General features: G+C 47.8%; 2 protein-coding genes across 3 annotated transcripts in view; one reads left to right on the top strand and one right to left on the bottom strand.

Annotated features, from left to right (window-relative positions):
• Window positions 1-272: 272 nt before the first annotated feature.
• LOC133965792 (5-hydroxytryptamine receptor 7-like) lies at window positions 273-4,242 on the bottom strand. Its single transcript, XM_062400340.1, has 3 exons — window positions 3,756-4,242; window positions 3,075-3,378; window positions 273-2,957 (listed from the first exon to the last, which is right to left on the bottom strand). Exons 1-3 carry the CDS (start codon window positions 4,217-4,219, stop codon window positions 2,484-2,486), a joined length of 1,242 nt encoding a protein of 413 aa, XP_062256324.1. The 5' UTR covers window positions 4,220-4,242; the 3' UTR covers window positions 273-2,483.
• Window positions 4,243-6,708: 2,466 nt separating this feature from the next.
• arfgef3 (ARFGEF family member 3) overlaps window positions 6,709-22,439 on the top strand; it is a 28,314-nt gene continuing 12,583 nt past the window's right edge. Inside the window, exons 1-27 of one of the 2 annotated variants that reach the window (XM_062400326.1) lie at window positions 6,709-6,879; window positions 8,756-8,807; window positions 10,955-11,036; window positions 11,414-11,548; window positions 11,632-11,700; window positions 12,293-12,409; window positions 12,915-12,960; window positions 13,357-13,441; window positions 13,868-13,972; window positions 14,165-14,289; window positions 14,365-14,612; window positions 14,848-14,960; window positions 15,057-15,189; window positions 15,295-15,866; window positions 16,023-16,372; window positions 16,535-16,701; window positions 16,941-17,112; window positions 17,381-17,488; window positions 17,602-17,817; window positions 18,062-18,172; window positions 18,804-18,954; window positions 19,399-19,710; window positions 20,483-20,616; window positions 20,954-21,099; window positions 21,560-21,739; window positions 21,833-21,974; window positions 22,067-22,189. In XM_062400326.1, the coding sequence (XP_062256310.1) occupies window positions 6,795-6,879; window positions 8,756-8,807; window positions 10,955-11,036; window positions 11,414-11,548; window positions 11,632-11,700; window positions 12,293-12,409; window positions 12,915-12,960; window positions 13,357-13,441; window positions 13,868-13,972; window positions 14,165-14,289; window positions 14,365-14,612; window positions 14,848-14,960; window positions 15,057-15,189; window positions 15,295-15,866; window positions 16,023-16,372; window positions 16,535-16,701; window positions 16,941-17,112; window positions 17,381-17,488; window positions 17,602-17,817; window positions 18,062-18,172; window positions 18,804-18,954; window positions 19,399-19,710; window positions 20,483-20,616; window positions 20,954-21,099; window positions 21,560-21,739; window positions 21,833-21,974; window positions 22,067-22,189 (4,279 nt within the window). In that variant the 5' untranslated portion in view covers window positions 6,709-6,794. Of the gene's footprint in view, window positions 6,880-8,755; window positions 8,808-10,954; window positions 11,037-11,413; window positions 11,549-11,631; window positions 11,701-12,292; window positions 12,410-12,914; window positions 12,961-13,356; window positions 13,442-13,867; window positions 13,973-14,164; window positions 14,290-14,364; window positions 14,613-14,847; window positions 14,961-15,056; window positions 15,190-15,294; window positions 15,867-16,019; window positions 16,373-16,534; window positions 16,702-16,940; window positions 17,113-17,380; window positions 17,489-17,601; window positions 17,818-18,061; window positions 18,173-18,803; window positions 18,955-19,398; window positions 19,711-20,482; window positions 20,617-20,953; window positions 21,100-21,559; window positions 21,740-21,832; window positions 21,975-22,066; window positions 22,190-22,439 lie in introns of both variants that reach the window. The other variant, XM_062400325.1, reaches the window with a different exon arrangement.

Below are 22,439 nucleotides of genomic sequence, written 5' to 3'. Positions count from 1 at the left end.
TCAGTGACAGAGTTTAATGATCATAGATTTGACTATAGATCAGAACAGACTAACCATCATTCACTTGGATTATAACTAATTAGAATGGTCACATGGTCAAAGTGACCTTGTGACCATTCTAATTAGTTATAATCCTCTCATGGTTTCCACCTCCAAAACAAAGCCCTTCCCCAGGGGGGGGGGGGGGGGGGGGTGGAGGGGGGGGCGTGAGTACCAGACATTTATTTCCTGGTTTCAGTTCCTTCAGAAAGATTCACTGTGTAGTCCACTCAGGGGATTTCTCTTCTTTCAAACGTCTTCTTGCTCATTCAGGATTTAATCTGAGGAAATTATGAAACAAGTGTTTCTGTACATATTTTTGTTGACCTTGAAATCTGACCTTTGACCAATCAGCTCCAAAGTTAATTATCTGGGAATATTTTAGCACACAATTTATGAATAAAGAGATTCCGTGTCCGAGCAGACGTTCTAACACTGGTGGATCGGTATACAGTCTGTGTATCCTGGAAGTATTAAAGACAACAACAACAACTACAACAATAACAACAACACTGTAGAATCATGAGAATTAAAACCTCTTTTTCTCTAATCGCTCTTCACATGAATATTAACACAGTGCCAGACACAGGCCTGAGCAGGTCCCAGCTGGTACTGAGCCTCCACAGGCTGTAGAGCATCTCCTCTTGTCTCACCAGCTTCTAATCAATCGTCATTTTAATATGCATCTCAAAGTGAACCTGTGCCTTCAGCTGTGAGTCTCAGTGGGAGGAGCTTGTGAACGACTCGTGCTCCGAGCTGACCTTTGACCTCACGTAGAACTCGTTAACAGCAGAGTGAGTTCCACACCTCAGAAGATTTAGAATAACTGTCAATAAAGATTAGTCAATTAAATAATGAATCTCATTAGAAGTGATTGACAGGGATTCTAATAACAGATTAATTATTTTCTTAATCAGCCGGTGAAGATTGATTCTGACAGTTTCAGTTTGAACAGAGTTGTTTTTCTGACTTTATGTTTCCACGTCACGTTTCTCAGGGGGAGGAGTCGGGCTGCTGTCAATCAAAGCCCATCATCAGGTCTGATGTGAGAGCAAATACCTGATTTTAGAAAATCTTTTTCCAGAGACTGAAGGAATTGTTTGGTTTTGAATGTTACATCTCATTAATATTAATTAAACAAACAGTTTAAACCTGTCCTTAAGACTTTCAGTTATTTATCAATGAAACTGTTGAAATGAACAATCTGCTGCTTCTCTCTATATCTGTCAATCAGCTCGTTCTTATCTGATTGGTCGCTGAGCTCTTCTGTGGAAGCTCCTCCTCTTAGTGTCGGTCTGACAGTGTCAGTCTAATGATGGTTTTTACTTTATTTAACGTAAAAACCCAACGGCGATAAGACACGTCCTCCAGCGATGAAGCTCTTGTGGTGATGACATCATTCGGAGTATTTGCAGTAGCAATCAAGAAGCCATGTTATCAGGGTCCCGCCCATTCTTGTGATCAACCAATCCCGGATCAGTCTCAGCTACCAATCCTGATACCTCAGTATGAAGAAAGCGGGGTCTGTGGCATATACTGCAGCTCGCCACTAGAGGGTGATCAAGAGGATTTAGCCTCACTTTTGGCGAGCTGTGATGTCATCCATCTTTATTTACAGCCTCTGTTTTAATCCAGGTTTATAAAGGACCTGATGATTTCATAGTTTACTGCCCTCTTATGGCAGGGGCAGGTAATTGTCTCTGGAAGCTGAAGTAAATCTCTGTTATGTTTTAAAGTCAAATGTGTTTGAGTTCACACTCAACTTGCAGAAAGTACAAAGACACAACTCGTTCCTGCAGAGCTCTACACAAACTGTTCAAACTGAGACTCCATCAACTTCTGATTCCAGCAGACGTTCAGGTGAATCTCAGGTTAGATCTTAGAACGGATGGAGGCAGCAGGAGCAGGTTGTATCACATTCACCTCTAACACTAGTGTTACAGACAAAGATATAAAGTGACACCCGGTGGATTGATTGTGTCATTTCTTACATGTCAGGTGTGTTTTAATTGTAACTTGTGTTACGAGTCCGTGACACACACAGTGTCACCTTGATGAGCGTGGACACAAGGTGAAAAACTGTTAGAACCAATCACGCTCAAGACTCCATCTTTTTTCCTCTCGTTTTGTGAGGGCAGGTTTTCCTTGGCTCAAAATGAAAATACAAGATGAAAAGGTGTGTGTAGTGTCAGTGTGTAGTTCTACCAACTTCAGCAACAATATCATGCATCAGGCTGTTGAGGAGGTTTGAACGCAGCACGGTGAACAACAGTTCATCTGCAGTGAGTCAAACTCTCCCTCCGTCATCAGAGTGAAAGATGTGCAGCCATGTGATCCCAGCGTCCTGGCTCCTCCCCCCGCACAGGTTCAGGGGAGGAGCCACAGTGCAGCTTGTCCCTGGTGGTCGTCCTCTGCAGCGACGCTGACGGACGGACCAGCGGGGGTCACACGTCCGAGTCTGGTTTCACCACCAGTTTCAAAGCCTCATGCATTCCCACCGCCGACAACTTCCTGTTGATGTTCCTGAAGCGGCAGCGCAGCAGGTTGCTGTAGGTGGTCCTCAGGTCGCGGTTGAAGAAGGCGTAAATGAAGGGGTTGATGAGAGAGTTGGCGTAACCGAGCCACAGCAGAGTCCTCTCCAGCCAGAGCGGCACGCAGCTGCACTCCACCCCGCAGACAAAGGGCCTGGCGGTGGACACCAAGAAGAACGGCAGCCAGCAGAAGGTGAAGGCCCCGACCACGATGCCCAGTGTGGCGGCGGCCTTCTGCTCCCGTTTGAAGATGGACTGGTTTTTCCTTTTCCGGCGCTGGTGGTGCTCGCCGGTCTTGAGGAGGCAGGACACTCGCGCGCTGCACTCCTCCTCCACCTCCCGCTGCAGCTGCAGTGCCGCTGACGTGCAGTCCAGGCTCTCCTCCTCCTCCTCCTCCTCCTCCACCTCCTCCACCTCCGTCCCCTCCACGCTCAGGGTCTCCCCCGACTCCAGCGGCTGGGGAACCTGCCCCCCTCGCCCCCCTCTCGGGGCCGGCCCTGCAGCTTCCCTGGGAAACCCGGTGATGGTGTGTTTGGCCGCGCTGAGTTTGGCTGCTCTGTAAATCCTGTAGTACATTATCAGCATCACCGACATGGGGATGTAGAAGGCCACAGCCGTGGAGTAGACGGTGTAGCCGAAGTCCTGACTGATCAGGCAGACTCTGCCATCGTTGACGTTCTGCGCCCACCCGAACAGAGGGGGGAGGGTGATGGAGGCAGAGAGCAGCCACACAGACACGATCATCTTGGCCATACAGCAGCCGTTCTGCCGGACGGGGTAGGTCAGAGGTTTGGTGATCCCCAGATATCTACAGAGAGAAACACCACTGAGTGAAAGACATCAACCCTGCTGCCCTTGAGCAAGGTGCTGACATTCTGTGTGCCCCCCCCCCCCCCCCCAGCTGGGACAGTAGGTGTTCAGGTTTATGAAAGAGAAGCTGAGAGTGATGCACATGATGAATGAAGCTTTCAGTGATGAATAAAACCCACAGAGTCACATCATGGACATGAAGTCGAACATCAGAGTTCAGGAACGATCCAACTTTAAACTGGTGAAGGATCATTGGATGTTCGGCCTCATGGATTCAGTTCAGAGAGAATCTGAGGACAAAGACCTGGGACAGAGGAAAGCTCCGGATGAGGGGTGTGATGAGTGATGACGTGTCCAGGTGCACGTGGAGCTCACCTGTCGATGCTGATCACACACAGAGTCATGATGGACGCGGTGCAGCACATCACGTCCATGGCTATGAAGACGTTACAGAAGACCTGACCGAAGAACCACTGACCCCCGATCAGATCCGTGACGCTGACGAACGGCATCACGGCCAGAGCCACCGACAGGTCGGCCACGGCCAGGGACACGATCATGTAGTTGGAGGGCTGCCGCAGCTTCTTCACGAAGCACACGGAGATGACCACCAGCAGGTTCCCGCAGATGGTGGACAGGGTGAGCATGGTGAGCACCGCGCCGATCAAGACCTTCTCCACGCGGCCGTAGCTCAGGATCTGCTCCCCGCACCGGGTCCCGTTCGTCTCCATGACCTGCGGCTGACTGGAGGAGGACGGAGAAGTCGCCGCCGCCGCTGCAGCCTCCGCGGCGCCCTGCGCAATCTTCAGCAGCCGGGGCGCAAGAGCCTCCGCCACCATCCTGATGGCGGAGCCCCCGGGGTCTCCGGCTCGCTCCTCCACCGTGAACGACGACCTCGTGTTCCCGCCGGAGAAGGTTCCGTTACTCGCTCCAACAACATCCATTGTGCTGCTGCCCGGTTCTTTTCATCCACGGAGCTGGAGACGCGTGCGGCGGTGACATGGACCCGCACACATGTGCCGGGCTGATGGGAGAATGAGTAGCCCCCCCCCCCCCCCCCCCCTTCAGGACACACTACTGTGAGCCGCTGCCTTTTCTCTCATGCAGCCTCCGCGTCTTGATTCTTCCATTCACAGGCAGTCTCGTCATTACGCACGGTGCGCGCCGCAGGCATATTCCCAAAATACATGACCCACAAAATACAGTTTGTTTCCTGCTTCTGAAGATTCACCTTTCACTGGACGCGCACAGGAGCAGCAACTCTTCAAAAGACGCAGTGCGCGCACACATCGCCAAAGTTGACGCGTGAAGCCAAACGACATGTTGGAGAGGAGTGTGTGTGTCTAGACGTGCACACGCATAGTTCACAGGCAACGAGAAGAATGTCTCAGTCTAACTGGCATGGATGAGACAGGACATATTTAACCGTGCGTAATTACGCACGGTTAAATGTGCTTACGCATACACACGAACACGCACGCCAGACACACACACATCAATCAATCACCTATTATCTGTCTCATATTCCCAGTTTGTTTCATATTCCCAGTTTGTTTCATATTCCCATTTAGTCTCACAGATGTTAGAAGGATCAACTTCCTGTTCTTAACTCAACACGAGTCAAACAGAAACTTAGTGATCAGTGATGAAGCTCAGTCCCATGTGAGGATCCTCTCCCAGGACACACACATGCTGATGGAACACAATACAACAACACAACAACACAACAACAGGACTCACTACATGAGAAGAACCAGTTTGTGTCTTCATGTTTAAAGTGTTTCTACATCATGTGTGATGGAGATGAAATGGAGATGAACTGAGGAGCTCCTGATGGTAGAAGATGTGAGGAGACATGTTGTGTATCAAGAAGACTGGTTGTGATCAAAGTCCTCGATCAGCTGACACCGTCAGGAGCTATGGTCCGTGGTCACAGTCTGAGATCCACCATCAGGATCCATGATGTGCTGCAGCTGGGATCCTGGATCTGATGGAGCAGCAGGACTCTGGTGAAGAAGTCACGTCAGTAACATGTGTTGATGTTACACATGTTTGATCTTCTAACCTACTGAGGTCCCTCGTTGACATAATACATTCTCTAGCCCCTTACTCTAACCTCAACTATCTAAACTAAATGCCAAACCCTAATCAAGGTCAGATCCGTGTTAAGTGTGATCAATTCATTTCTAAAGGAAAACACCGTGAAGGGTCTTTTCCCTCGTTTTTGAAGGTTAAAGTCATTTCATTATAATCTGATTGTGATAGTAATGCCATGGAAATCCTTATGTAGTAGCGCCCTCATGCGGTCGTAAACGTGCACTGCATTTTGCCACCTTTTTCCAGGTGAGTGATGGATTTTAGCTTTTTTAAATTAGAGTGTTTTTTTAAAGTGTTTTTTCTGAGTTTAGTTTTCAAAATGGAGATTTTCTCTCAGCATGTCAGATCTCTCACTGACCACATCCCCCTTGAAAAGGACAGATGTTTACTGAGGTGCTTCTCAAGCAGCTTCACCTCCACCAGCTCAGTAGAACTAAGATCCTCATGCTCTTTCATTTCGACCTGAAACTAAATGTATATATAAGTTCATCCTTTAAGGTACATGATATGTGACTGACAGTAGTATGTGCAATCTGAGGTTATAGGATCTTTGTGCCATATTAAAGGTGTAGCACTCTTTGATGAGGTGCGCCTCTAGGGTTGGTCAACTGCGATTAATAATTCAATTCTACAGATTTTTTAAATTATTGCCTGTCCTGTACTGACACTAGGTAGATGTGGAGAAGGAGCGTTGGATCATGGGAGTCATTCTATAACCGGTAAGTAGTGATCGAGTATCGAGGTCCCACCCATACACACTTAACCGACCCTGAGTCAGCCTCAGGGTTTATCAGGAGGCTTCATGTCGTCCATCTTTAATTACAGTCTGATTTCATTTATATGAGACTCCAAATAAGAATAAGTGAACTAAATAAGATAAATGTAAAAATAAAATAATTTTATTTATATTCTTTGTGTAAAACGTATTTTATTGTGAAGGCAGATCCCTCCACCTTCCGGTCCCCGAGTCCAAATATCCTGTTTTTAGAAAATCGTTTTTTTAGCGCGAGACTCTGATCTCTCGCGAGGTTTCCCGGATTATTTGCGCTAAATAAGAACCGGAAGTGTGTCCACAGTATCATAGATATATGTACAGTATGGTCCCGGGATTGAACCCGGAAGCTCCCGGCGCTTCCTGGTTCAGCCCCCACAGGAAGTGACGTCCCCGGCTGCTGGTGGGCAGTGAATCATCAGGGTGGAGAAAGGGGGCGGGGTTAGAGGGATGCTGTCACCGATGCTAACCCGCAGGAGAACAGACAAGCTCCGCACGACCCGCACGCCCCGCACGCCCTGAGCCGCGGGACCACCGCCGCAGACATGGAGGACATCCTCCGGAAAATACACAGAGACGCGACCGGACACAGACACAAAGGAATACGGGAAGCGTGTGTGTCCGCCCGCGGTGAGTGTCCGCTGCTCTTCATCATCTTCATCCTCATCATCATCAACATCCACCTGCTGGATGTTACTACACGCACACACAGACACACACACACACACAGAGAATCCCAGACACACAATGAACACATACGCACACAGAGGCACAATCACACACAGAGACGCACACAGATACGCACACACACACACACACACACACAGACCCACACACAGAGACAGACACAAACTCACACACACACACATAACACACATAGAGAGACACACACAAACTCACAGTCACACAGAGAGAGACACACACTCACACACAGACACACACATAATTCATGTTAATTTTCCGTTTATCTAAAAGTGAGTGGAGGAAAAGCTGTAATTTCATGTCAGTGATTTATTTATTAAAATGAATTATCATCGGTCAGCGCTTCAGGTTAGGGTTAGATAGATCACACAGATCCAGGAAGGACGAGGCCGACACATGGAACTTTAATGTCAACATGAAGAGGGGGCGGAGCGTCATGCTCCTCAGTTCACACTGAACAGCAATCATCACATAGAGAAATGTATATAATTCAAGTGACATGTTAATAATCCAAACTGTCAGTATCATTGAAATGATTTGTGATTTTAAAAGATGTTTTATATTGTAGAAGTATGACAGGATTATTGCTCAGTTAAAAAAAATAGTCTATAATACCAGTGTGTTCTTATTGTCATCGTCACGAGCCAGAAGGAAACCAAACAGTTTGTGAGATTGTTTTCTGCCGACTGGAGTTCGACCGACTTTTAGAAGTCGTCTGATAAAAACCTTTCACAGACACGTATCTGTGTTGATGTCAAATCCAGAGACAACCTTCAGTCCCCGTCCCGGGACAGAAGACGCTCTGACAGATGGACAGGTGCTGTTGTGTTCATCCGATGATCGCACACTAAACTCACACAAGTCTTAAAGAACACAGACTCGAACCGGAGTCAGACTCCAGCCAAAGTAAAACATATAGATTCAGAACATGGCCCCAGGAAGCTGTGGTCACGGTTCAGGAGCCTCAGCTGGTTCCACATGAACCAGTTTGTTTACTCTTCACGTCCCCTCAGGAGTTTCAAGGTCAAGTTGTGTAAACAGCCTGAAGACTTGTGCGTCTCATGACTCAGAGACGTGTCTCAGACCAGAGGTGTCCTCCTCACCAGGAGGACAGAGAACTTTATGTTTCCACTGACGTCAGAGATGAAGAGTGCGACAGCTCAGTTATATATTATATACTATATTATATCATGTACTTTACACACTCACAGGTTTAATCTGCACTGAACTCACTGAGTGTCTCTACACATAGAGTTTATATATAAACTGAGTTGTGACGTATGAAAATCAGATGTGTTGTTGTATTTCAGTGTCGTTCTGAAAGTCTTCATCAGCCAATCAAATGATTCACAGGTTACTGTGAAACGTCCAGAGACACGCCCACAACATCAATCTAGGTGCAGCTCATGGAAGCCAGACGTCCCACCTTACACACACACAAACACACACACATACACACACACACACACACACACAGGAGCACTGGACCTTGTGTTTACAGAGAAGTAGTCATTCATGTTGTGTTTTGGTCCACGTCTTATATTTCAGTTCTCTTCTGAAAAGCCCAGTTTGTCCCTTTATGGAACCAAAGTGTTTAAATATTGATGACATCACGTCTCCACCTCCTCCAGAATGAAGCTGAAATATCTCAGAGTCACTGAATCTTCTGTTTCTGTAACAAACACCAGCTCCACTCGAGCCGAGTTTGTCTGTGGGTGAAACCTCAGGAGACAATGAATGTAATAAAATCAATGTAGAGAAATCAATAAATCTAAAATGTCCTTTTCTTTGTTTCGTCTTTCAGAAACACTGGAGACTCAGAGAGGATCAACCAGAGCTTCAGCTTCTCAGCTCCGGTGAGTCTATATATACAGTAAGTGATCATCTGTATATACAGTCAGTGATCATCTTTATATACAGTCACTGATCATCTTTATATACAGTAACTCATCATCTGTATATACAGTCACTGATCATCTTTATATACAGTAACTCATCATCTGTATATACAGTCACTGATCATCTTTATATACAGTAACTCATCATCTGTATATACAGTCACTGATCATCTGTATATACAGTCAGTGATCATCTTTATATACAGTCACTGATCATTTTTATATACAGTAACTCATCATCTTTATATACAGTAACTCATCATCTGTATATACAGTAACTCATCATCTGTATATACAGTCACTGATCATCTATATATACAGTCAGTGATCATCTTTATATACAGTAACTCATCATCTGTATATACAGTCACTGATCATCTGTATATACAGTCAGTGATCATCTTTATATACAGTCACTGATCATCTATATATACAGTCAGTGATCATCTTTATATACAGTCACTGATCATCTTTATATACAGTAACTCATCATCTGTATATACAGTAACTGATCATCTTTATATACAGTAACTGATCATCTTTATATACAGTCACTGATCATCTGTATATACAGTCAGTGATCATCTGTATATACAGTCACTGATCATCTGTATATACAGTCACTGATCATCTTTATATACAGTCACTGATCATCTTTATATACAGTCACTGATCATCTGTATATACAGTCACTAATCCTCTTTATATACAGTCACTGATCATCTGTATATACAGTCAGTGATCATCTTTATATACAGTCAGTGATCATCTGTATATACAGTCACTGATCATCTGTATATACAGTCAGTGATCATCTTTATATACAGTCACTGATCCTCTTTATATACAGTCACTGATCATCTTTATATACAGTAACTGATCATCTTTATATACAGTCACTGATCGTCTGTATATAAAGTCACTGATCATCTTTATATACAGTAACTCATCATCTTTATATACAGTCACTAATCATCTGTATATACAGTCAGTGATCATCTTTATATACAGTCACTGATCATATTTATATACAGTAACTGATCATCTTTATATACAGTCAGTGATCATCTTTATATACAGTCACTGATCATATTTATATACAGTCACTGATCATCTTTATATACAGTAACTCATCATCTTTATATACAGTCACTAATCATCTGTATATACAGTCAGTGATCATCTTTATATACAGTCACTGATCATCTGTATATACAGTCACTGATCATCTTTATATACAGTCAATGATAATTTTTATATACAGTCACTGATCATCTTTATATACAGTCACTGATCATCTTTATATACAGTAACTAATCATCTTGAAATGTAATCTTTATATACAGTCAGTGATCATCTTTATATACAGTCAGTGATCATCTTTATATACAGTCAGTGATCATCTTTATATACAGTAACTGATCATCTTTATATACAGTCAGTGATCATCTTTATATACAGTCAGTGATCATCTTTATATACAGTCAATGATCATTTTTATATACAGTCACTGATCATCTTTATATACAGTCACTGATCATCTTTATATACAGTCACTGATCATCTTTATATACAGTCACTGATCATCTTTATATACAGTCACTGATCATCTTTATATATAGTCACTGATCATCTTTATATACGACTCTGGCTTTACACGCGTTAAATCATAAATATTTAAAATGTAAATATAGATAAATGTAGAGCAGCTGTCATCAGCGTCTAAAATCCTCAGTGTTTCTGTGGCTCGACTCATTAATAATTCATCCAATCAGCTGTGTTGTCATATTAGAGAAGATTAGAATGAAATATTAATGATAATTTCAGTGTAATGTTGTTTGACTGTGATTCCCTGGTGACATCAGAGTTTAGTCTCTGTGTTTTCTGATTGGCCAGCTGGTCCACTGGGTTGTGATTGGTCAACCAATTCAAGGTTGTGTAGGAAATGACGGCTTCTCCTCTCACTTCACCTGTTTTGTTAGGGGGCGTGTCAGAGTAGCTGCTTGGCGAGTTATCATGCAAACATTCAACACGTGTGCAGATTGTGTCTTTCTGTGCTGTAACTGGTTTCTCAAGTTGTGTGTTTGTTTTGTGTGTGTTTTCAGGCAGTGTTGTCTGCTGCCTCTACAAATGGCTCTGGAGTCTAAAAACACTAAACTGGGACAGACGGCGCTCACTGGGATGCAGGTACCTGAAGAGAATTGAACTAACCATCTTAATCATCTTTAAATCTCCAGTGGAACAGACGTCACGTGTTTGATTCCTCACCAAGTTCTCGTTGGCGAGGCGTCTGATGTCAGATGGTAGTGATGATGATGATGATGAGGTTCTTCAGTGGAAGTCTTCTGGAAAGACTCAGTTTAATTAAAAGCTGGTTACATATAAACGTCCTCATTAAACAGTGTAATAAGCATCTTCCTGGGGTTCACTCTTCATTTCCTGGAACCTCTCAATAAACGCTCACGTGTCCGTTTTTATACTTAATCTATGTTTTTGAGAAAGTTGAAAGTAAAATGAATCTTCATTATTTCACTTTGACACCTCCTTCCTCTTTGTCCAATCAGAAGCTCCTGTGTGAGGACAGGTTTGTGGGCGGGGTCGGCGTGGAGGTCCTGGAGAAGCAGCTGCTCAGCCAGATGTTGGAGGCCATCAGAATCACTCCGTCCCTGAATGAAGACCTGCAGGTGGAGGTCATGAAGGTACGAGCCACAGGAAGTGAGGTCCTCCACACGACACTGGAACCACATGTTGAAATGTACTAACACACAGATTGTGTGTCCAGGTCCTGCTCTGCATCACCTACTCACCGAACTTTGACATTAACGGAGACTCCATCCTGAGGATCGCTGAGGTGAGACTCCGCCCCCCACGCCTCGGCTTCATCCACACTTATCACATGATGCTCTGCTGAATACTGAATCCTAACTCAGCTGCTGGTGAGAGTGTTTGAGGAAGTTTATGAAAACAGATTTACAGACGGTTCGACTGATTGGTGGACTCACACATACACACACACTATGGTTAAACTGCAGAAGGCTCCTCCTCCTGATGATGCATTGATCTGTGATTGGTCGGAACAGAAAAGAAGAAAAAAAAAGGAGTGAAACATCCTCTAATTTGTGTCTGCTAGGATCTGTGATGTTTCAGTACTGAACTTAACATATTCATCAAATATTATATTAATAATAAATTATTTTTTATCACTAGAGTCTTTAAACATCCTTGAAAAGTTAATATTTGTAGTTGAATTATGATTTACAGTCCAACGTTCACAAAGATCCCCCCCCCCCTCAGTCTGGTCACTGTGGTTACTGTGTGACGCCATGGAAACTCTCTGATAGATCAGTGTGTGTCTGTGTGCAGACTGTGCGTCATGACTGTTTCTGAGGGTCAGACAAACAGAAGACCTCATTGTGTGTGTGTGTGTGTGTGTGTGTCTGCAGGTGTGTATCGAGACCTACCTGTCCAGCTGTCACCAGCGCAGCATCAACACGGCAGTGAGAGCGACGCTGAGTCAGATTCTAGGAGACCTGACGCTGCAGCTGCGACACCGACAAGAGGTCACACACAACACAACACAACACAACAGGGACACACAAGCAAACAAAACCCAAAAGACAACACCATAAGTGCACACTGTCGTACAAAACACACACAACACAATTGGTGCAGACAGAAGCATGATGTAACTATGCACACACACAGACACACAGGAGGTGAGTAGTTCAGGGAACCTGGGAGATTTTTTTAACATATATAAAGTCATATATTCTCATTTTCAGATCATCAAATGTGAGAAATAGTTTTTTTTGGTTGTATATGATCACGCTCAGTAAGTTTGTGTTCTGAGTTATTTTCAGGTTGTGAAGATAATTAAGATAAATTGTTGCTCTGCAGCTGCTCAGGTGGAAACTGTGACTGTACATTTAGAAGATGATGAAAAATCACTTAATATTTTATATTTCCATAAAAATACAAAAGCTTCATATCCAACAATCAGATCTCTGCAGTTTGTTGATAGGAACACGCTGACAGTAACACACCTCCTGCTGTGTGTGTCCTCAGGGTGCAGACGGAGACGAGGTGACATCACTGCCGCTGCAGAGGAAAGGTGGGCGGGGGGGGGGGGTGCAACATGACCTTTGTTCTGGCGCCACCTTCAGGAACAGATTTACATTACATATTAGTGATAGATTCTCACTTGCTTTGCAGTTTGTGTTGTTTTGTCATGGAGCTGCTGACGTCACATTGTCTCCATAAGGCCTGTAATCTGCAGATCTCCCTCATGATGCTTTGAACACAGACACACACACACACACACACACACACACACAATATATAACAGGAGGTATTGATTGTCTCTTTTATTTAGTACAGAGACGTGTGGAGGTGAGACAGAGAAACAGAAGAAACATCATGTGCATATCCAAGAAAGATGAAAGTTCAGGGAATTAACCTGTGTGTGTGTGTGTCTGTGCGTGCATGTGTGTGTGTGTGTGTGCTGCAGATGTGTCCCCCACCAGTCAGGCTCTGTGTGAAGACGTGGTGACAGTTCTGACAGTTTTCTGTGAGAAGCTGGAGTCAGTCAACAGGTACAAGTTCACAATATTAACCAAATAAAGAGTTTTATTTCTTGGATGAATCTTGAAAAGTTCCTGTTTATGAGATCTTCAGTGTGACTTGTGTGTCCTGTGTGTGTGACTTGTGTCTCCTGTGTGTGTGACTTGTGTCTCTTGTGTGTGTGACTTGTGTCTCCTGTGTGTGTGACTTGTGTCTCCTGTGTGTGTGACTTGTGTCTCCTGTGTGTATGACTTGTGTCTCTTGTGTGTGTGACTTGTGTCTCCTGTGTGTGTGACTTGTGTCTCCTGTGTGTGTGACTTGTGTCTCCTGTGTGTGTGACTTGTGTCTCCTGTGTGTGTGACTTGTGTCTCTTGTGTGTGTGACTTGTGTCTCCTGTGTGTGTGACTTGTGTCTCCTGTGTGTGTGACTTGTGTCTCCTGTGTGTGTTGTCGTCTCAGTTACAACCAGCTCCTGCAGCTTCTCTACCTCGAGTGCATCCTCTCCATGCTCAGCAGCTGCCCTCCCACAATGCACCTGTCCAGAGGCTTCACCGACCTGGTGTGGTGAGACATGTCTGTTGTGTCCTGTATGAAGCACTAGAAGACAGTGTGACAGGGTCAATGACCTGATGTGGTTTATTATGGGATGTTTTACGCACGTGTTTATACTAAGAGATCCAGGACACTGGGAAGTTTAACCTTTTGCTGCTGTTTTAACTTTATCTTTCTTTTCTGACTGGGTCCTTTGATGTGCAGGAAGCAGCTGTGTCCGTCCCTCGTGGCGATCATGGGAAATCCCGTCAACGACAAAACCATCGCCTCCCACCATGGCCACCCGGGGGCAGCAGAGAGAGAGCGGCTCTCAGACAGACTCAGTCACGGTAACGACAGTTTGAGTTTAATGTTCACGCAAAAAATCAATATGACTGATTTTAACTTTTTTGTTTCTCTATCAGGAATCAACCAGGAGGCGGAGCCCTGCGGGGGAGGCGTGTCGGATCAGGGCAGGGGGTCCGGCTGCTCCTCCGGCCCCCCCGCCAGGATCGCCCCGGTGGTGCGGACGGTGTGTTACATCGCCGCAGAGCTGGTGCGTCTGGTGAGCTGCGTGGAGTCGATGAAGCCGGTGCTGCAGTCGCTTTACCACCGGATCCTCCTGTACCCGCCCCCCCAGCACCGCACGGAGGCCATACGCATCATGAAGGAGGTGGGAGGAGCAACAAGCTGAACTTCAATATAAACCTTTACTAACAGTTTGTATACAGACAAGTACAAAGGGTTCGGTCATGTGACTGATCCGTGTGTGTGTGTGTGTGTGTGTGTGTGTGTGTGTGTGTGTGTGTCTGTGTCTGTGTCCTTCTGTGTGTGTGTGTGTGTGTGTGTGTGTCTGTGTGTGTGTGTGTGTGTGTGTGTGTGTGTGTGTGTGTGTGTGTGTGTGTCAGATCCTGGGCAGCCCTCAGCGACTCTTCGACCTCGCTGGTCCATGCGTTGCTGAACCTGAAACCAGGAAGCGCTCGTTCTCAAAGAGGAAGTCGCACCTGGACCTGCTGAGACTGTCAGTAGCCCCGCCCTCTTCTCTTCTGCTGTTTCATTGTTTCTGCTGATGAGCTGCGTCGTGTGATGTCATGGTGTGTGTGTCTGTCTGCTGCAGGGTGATGGATGGGATGACGGAGGCCTGTGTGAAGGGAGGCATCGAGGCTTGTTACTCCTCCGTCTCCTGCGCCTGTGCTCTCCTCAGAGCGCTGGACGAGTTGTCGCAGGGCCGCGGCCTCCAGCCCGAGCAGGTGAGTCCCCGACACGGAGCTCCGCCTCCACGGAGCTCCGCCTCCACAGAGCTTCACACTGCATCAGAGACGTGTTGTGAAACTGACTCAGCAGCTGTTTGTCAGGCGCGGCTCCTCCTCAGCCGATTGGACGAGCTGAAGGACGGGACGGAGTCGACTCGTGAGTCCATGGAGATCAACGAGGCCGACTTCAGGTGGCAGAGACACATCCTGTCCTCCGAGCAGGACCCCGGCCTCTCGGCCCCCAGCATGTCCACCCCTGGGTCCGCCACTGGGGCCGTGGAGCGCAGCCCCGACATCAGCATCAGCATCACCACGGAGACGGGCCAGACCACCCTGGATCTGGAGAGGGAGGGGCTCGGCCCGGTTCGCACCACTCCTGAGGAGTGTGGCGAGGACGGTGACCCCCCCTCGCCCTCGTTCTCCAGAGACCAGGAGGCCGCCCGGCGTGAGCAGAGCGCGGAGACCAGCCAGCTTCGGTGGCGGGAGGAGGGGGGGGGTGCAGGAGAGGTGGATGAGAGGGGCGAGAGAGGAGGAGGGGGGGGCGTGGTTCCTCCAGATGTGGTCCAGCGGAGTCATGCCCTCGTGTACCCCGACATCACCAACTTCCTGTCTGTGGAGTCCAGGACGAGGTCACATCCTGCCGGAGGATCACGATACAGCGAGAGCAACTTCAGGTACGAGTGCCAACGTGACATCATGATGACTTCATGATGACATCATCACTGTGGCAAATAAACAAAGTTCAAATCTGAAAACACATAAAAGAGTGATATTCCGGTCTCCTCGGACATGAAGATAAGATGTGTGCTGTGGTGCGTGTGGTCCAGCAGCGTGGAGGAGCAGGACCTGTCGCGGACCGAGCTCGACTCATGTGACCAGTACTCCATGGCGGCGGAGAAAGACTCGGGCCGCTCCGACGTGTCCGACATCGGCTCCGACAACGTGTCGCTGGCGGACGAGGAGCAGACGAGGAGCGACTGCCCCGCCCGGCGCTCGCTGCGCAGCGCCGCTCTGTCCCTCAAGCTGCTCCGCCACCAGGAGGCCGACCAGCAGAGCGCCCGGCTGCTCGTCCGGGCGCTGGCCGCGCTGCTGCCGCGGCTGCTGGGCCTCGCCACCGCCGCCGAGGTCGACCGGTCCCTGCAGAACTTCTCCTCCAACTTCTGCACCGGCCTGCAGGCTGGTGAGAGGCGGGGGGGGGGGTGCACAAAGACATTTGTTATGAATTGAACCTTTTACCCACAATCGGCCTCTGAGAACACAAAGCATTATGGAAGTTTTACATCAGAGCAAGATGATGAATCACGTTAAATATGAATCGTTACATCTCTGCCCCCCCCCCCAGGTGGGCTCCACTCCCCAGGCCTCGAGGCGGCCGACACGCTGAGCTGTCAGTCTCTGATGAACGCAGACGGTCTGTACCTGGTGTCCATCTCCGCTCTGCTGCTCAACCTCAAGCTCTGCTGCTGCGACTACTACAGACGGCGAGCGCTGGCCCCCCCCCTCGGCCTGGTGAGTGTCACTTCCTGCGTCTGAAGCGGAGAAGAGGAGGAGCCTCTCTGAGGTGTTCTCACATGAAAACACTGTTCCACTGTCTGTAGAAGCAGAAACAATCTCGTCGTGATTCTAAGTGATTCCTTGTTGCTCGTGTGGCTCCAGAGCTTCAACGTCACGCTCCACCACAAGTGTCCAAGCTTTTCAACGACTACACACTACACATCTGATCTGTGTGTGTGTGTGTGTTGATGCAGAAGGAGTTTGTGCGTCTGATCCAGAGCAGCGGCGTCTTCGTGGTTCTCTCTCAGGCCTGGATAGAGGAGCTCTACCACCAGGTGCTAGAGCGCAACCTGCTGGCCGAAGCTGGGTACTGGTGCTCACCCGAGGACCACCCCCACACGCTGCCGCTCATCACCATGCTGACAGGTACACTCACGGTTATTCTTGTATAAATTTAAACTATTAAATAAAAACTGTTCATTTGGTAACTGTCAGCGTTTCTTTGGTTACCGGCTCATGAGGTTTTCTTTCTGATTGAAATCACGAGATCAGCTGTTTACTCGTCTGGAAGCAGATCCGCTGAGTGACAGCTTGTCCTGTGATGTGTCATGAGTTATCCTTTGATCTGTCTCCTCTCTTTCATGAGTTATCCTTTGATCTGTCTCCTCTCTCTCACGTCCTCCTCGACTCTCAGATATCGACGGCCTGGGCAGCAGTGCGATCGGCGGTCAGCTGATCAGGCGGCCGTCCAGCCAATCGCCGTTCAGCTGCGACAAGTCGAGCAGCGACAGCGTGACGGCCGGTGAGTGGACGGCGTGAAGGCTTCATGCTCCGCCTCCTCCATGTGACTGGAGATCTGAATTTGAAGGTTAAAAGCCCCCCCCTGGTGACCCCTGGTGTGTGTGTGTGTTTCAGGAGCTGTGTTCTCACGCTTCATCCTCACCAGTGTCTGGAAGAACCTGATGGACGTGCTGTCCACGCCGCTGACGGGCCGCATGGCGGGCAGCTCCAAGGGCCTGGCCTTCATCCTGGGAGCCGAGGGCGTCAAGGAGCAGAGCCAGAGAGAGAGAGACACCATCTGCCTGAGTCTGGACGGCCTGAGGAAGGCCGCCGCGCTCAGCTGCGCCCTCGGTAGGTTCAGATCGGCACTGCACCTCACACTGACCTTTGACCTGAGGCCTTGAGGGTTTGATTTGACCTGAAAACATCTGTGACACACACACAAACAAACACACACACACACAAACACACCTAAACTTGCTGGGTGTTTCATACAGTTGTTAGCAGCAGGTTTTTGAGAAAATTTAATTTAATTGACAAAAATAATATTGTGCGTGTGTGTGTGTGTGTGTTTGTGTGTGCGTGTGTGTGTCAGGTGTGGCAGCAAACTGTGCGTCAGCTTTAGCTCAGATGGCGGCCGCCTCCTGTGTGCAGGAGGAGAAGGATGAGAAGGAGGTGGGAGAGACGGGAGACGCCATCACACAAGGTACCGAGAGTTTGATTGTGTCAACATGAATTCACTTATATCACAAAATATTACATAACATGAAATAATGACAGCTTCTTGGTTTTGAATCATTTATTTTGTTTGCTGTTTAACTGTGTGTGTGTGTGTCTGTGTCTGTGTCTGTGTGTGTGTGTGTGTCTGTGTCTGTGTCTGTGTGTGTGTGTGTCTGCGTGTGTGTGTGTGTGTCTGCGTGTGTGTGTGTGTATGTGTGTGTGTGTGTGTGTGTGTGTCTGCGTGTGTGTGTGTGTGTCTGTGTCTGTGTGTGTGTGTGTCTGTGTGTGTGTGTGTCTGCGTGTGTGTGTGTGTGTCTGCGTGTGTGTGTGTCTGCGTGTGTGTGTGTGTGTCTGTGTCTGTGTGTGTGTGTGTGTGTGTGTGTGTCTACGTGTGTGTGTGTGTGTCTGTGTCTGTGTGTGTGTCTGTGTCTGTGTGTGTGTCTGTGTCTGTGTGTGTGTCTGTGTGTGTGTGTGTCTGTGTGTGTGTGTGTCTGCGTGTGTGTGTGTGTGTGTCTGTGTGTGTGTGTGTCTGTGTGTGTGTGTGTGTGTGTGTCTGCGTGTGTGTATGTGTGTGTCTGTGTGTGTGTGTGTGTGTGTCTGTGTGTGTGTGTGTGTAGTGAAGCAGCGTGTTGAGCAGCGTCTGGAGCAGATTGGACGTCCTCAGGGAGTTCGTCTCCACACGGCTCACGTGTTGTGTATGGACGCCATCCTGAACGTAGGACTGGAGATGGGGAGTCACAACCACGACTGCTGGCCGCACGTCTTCAGGTACACACTCACACACACAAACACACACACACACACACTCACCCACTCACACACACTCATCCATACACATTACCCACTCACACACACTCATCCATACACACTCACACACTCACACACTCACACACACACACAAACACTCACACTCACACACTCACACACACAAACACACACACACAAACACACACTCACCCACTCACACACACTCATCCATACACATTACCCACTCACACACACTCATCCATACACACTCACACACTCACACACTCACACACACACACAAACACTCACACTCACACACACACACACTCACACACACACACAAACACTCACACTCACACACACACACACACACACACACTCACACACACACTCACACACACACTCACCCATATTCACTCACACAGAAAGTGAAAATGAAACACTGAGTCCCCCCCCCTCTCTCAGGGTGACCGAGTACATCAGCTCTCTGGAACACACCCACTTCAGTGATGGCTCCTCCCAGCTGGCGTCTCTCACCACCATCACGCAGCAGAGCCAGCAGGCGGGCGTGGACCTGGGGCAGGAGCTGAGCTGTGAGCCCGGCCCAGAGGCCTCGGAGCTGGTCCTGAGTCAGCCTGTCATCCAGCCTCTGTCCATCCAGGAGCTGCTGAGGGAGAGCAGCCGGGGGGGCCGCGGCCTCGACCTGAGGGGCGGGAGCCTGATGACCGGGACCGCCGCCGCCAAGGCCGTGTGCACGCTGTCCACACAGGCCGACAGGTGAGGGGCCACAATGAGGTCACATGGTCATCACCTGGTCATCACCTGGTCATCACCTGGTCACATGGTCATCACCTGGTCATCACCTGGTCACATGGTCATCACCTGGTCATCACCTGGTCACATGGTCATCACCTGGTTATCACAGAAATGAATCACTGAATTTATTTTACCTTATTAAAATGATATTCAGCAGGATGTGATGTCTCATAACAGCCACAAGGTGGCAGCAGAACAGAGTATCACTTTTAAATTCTGCTGTGGTTCACACATGTATTTGTGTAGTTATTTAACAGTTATAAATCTCTATAACACTAAACTGACAAAATGTAATAGATTTTATACGATAATAGAACGTTTAATTTTTAATAACTAGATTAATTCAGGGCTTGTTTGTCCTCACAAGTATCGACACAAATATATGGGTCTTAATTTATATCGAAATATACAAGTGAGTGTCTGTGCGTGATGACAGCAGTTGTGCATTTATTTAAGTTTATTCCCTGGCCCTACACACACACACAGACACTCTCACACACACACACCCACACACACACAATGCCTTTTTACTGCCGCTGTGTGCGTCAGTGTGTGTGTGTGAGTGTCTGTGTGTGTGTGTATTTATTCAATAGATCATCTCTTATGTAAGCAGTTATCTTCCTCAACCTAACTAAACAAGTTCTTCTCTGACCACAGCCACAAGGTAGAAGAATGTTTTAAAATGTTAAACTGTGTGTGTGCGTGTGTGTGTGTGTGTGTGTGTGTTTTGCAGGTTGTTTGAAGAAGCTTCCACCAAACTGAACCTGGTGGGTTTGGTGTTTTTCCTGCAGCAGCTGAGGAAAGCGTCTCAGTCTCAACTGTTTGACTCCGTCACTGAGACCGGAGACTATTCACTGGCAATGCCAGGTACACACACACACACACACACACAGACACAAACAGACACACAAACACACAGACACAGACACAAACAGAGACAAACACACACACACATACACAGACACAAACAGAGACACACACACACACACACACACAGACACACACACACACACACACACACACACACACACACAGACACAAACAGACACACAAACACACAGACACAGACACAAACAGAGACACACACACACACACACAGACACAAACAGAGACACACACACACACGTACACATGTTTTTAATTGATTGTCTTTATTTGATTTCTGATTAACGTGAATCTAAAGTTAGAGTTTCTTCGTCTGCAGGAGAAGCCAAGTCGACGCTGGAGCGCCGCAGCGCCCTCCATCTGTTCCGATTGGGCGAGGCCATGCTGCGGATCGTCAGGAACAAGAGCCGACCTCTGCTCCACATGATGAGGGCGTGGAGCGTGGTGGCGCCACACCTGGTGGAGGTGAGGACCTGTAAACCTTTCTTCTGCTGGGGTTTCATTTTTAAGAGTTCGACCTTCTATGTAAAGAGACCGGGGGGTGGGGGCTAGGCCCGCCCACTCCACTCTGCATCGGCCAATCGGCTGCTCCCTCGCTGGGAGCTCACCATTAAGTCCTGGCTCCTGAACACTGGAACCAGCTCCACATTGACATAAGGACAGAAGGTCCACATCCTCCTCCAGACCAAAGACACATCTCTTCAGAATATACTTAAGAATAAAAAGATAAAATAATAAGTGCATCCTCGTGGTTGATGCACTTACTGTGAGTCACTTTGCGTCACTCTCCGTCTGCCCCCCCCCCCCCTTCACAGCTTACTCTCACTCTGTCCTCTCCAAAATAAATAAGACAACATGAAAAGAGCCTTGAGATAATGTACATTATGAATTGGAGCTAAACACAGTTGAATTGAATTGCTTCCAGGCGGCGTGTCACAACGAGCGCCATGTTTCCCAGAAGGCCGTTTCCTTCATCCATGACGTCCTGATGGAGGTGCTGACGAGCTGGGCGGAGCTTCCACACTTCCATTTCAACGAGGCTCTGTTCAGGCCGTTCGAACACATCATGCAGCTGGAGCTGTGTGACGAGGACGTGCAGGACCAGGTCGGTGTCTGCAGGACATCCAAGTCTCAGGGGATGAACCTGAAGGAGCTGAGTCAGACACGTTCTTAGAGGTGTGTGTGTGTTTGTCTCCAGGTGATCACGTCCATCGGCGAGCTGGTGGAGATGTGTTCTCCTCAGATCCTGTCGGGGTGGAGGCCTCTGTTCAGCGCCCTGAGGACGGTGCACGGCAGCAAGACAGACACCAAGGACTATCTGCTGGGAGAGTACTCCATGGGTCCGTCTGACCGAACATCAAATCAAAGTTCCTCCTCTACACATCTGAAGGTTGGATGTGTAACTCCTCTGTTCCCCCCCCCCCCCCTGTAGGGAAGTCTCAGGCTCCGGTGTTCGACGTCTTCGAGGCGTTCATCAACACCGACAACATCCAGGTGTTCGCCAACGCCGCCACCGACTACATCGTGTGTCTGATGAAGTTCGTCAAAGGTTTAGGTTTGTGTTGATATTCTGATCCCAGTGATTCTCACACTTCAACTGTCTCCATGTCATGTGTTACAATGTTCTCTCTGTGTGTGTGTGTGTGTGTGTGTGTGTGTGTGTGTGTGTGTGTGTGTGTGTGTGTGTGTGTGTGTGTGTGTGTGTGTGTGTGTGTGTGTGTGTGTGTGTGTGTGTGTGTGTGTGTGTGTGTGTGTGTGTGTGTGTGTGTGTGTGTGTGTGTGTGTGTGTGTGTGTGTGTGTGTAG

The sequence above is a fragment of the Platichthys flesus genome, chromosome 12, assembly GCF_949316205.1.
Source record: "Platichthys flesus chromosome 12, fPlaFle2.1, whole genome shotgun sequence".
NCBI classification, from domain to species: Eukaryota; Metazoa; Chordata; class Actinopteri; order Pleuronectiformes; family Pleuronectidae; genus Platichthys; species Platichthys flesus.
Note: the sequence above shows the minus strand (reverse complement) of the source record. Positions and strands in the feature narration are given on the sequence as shown.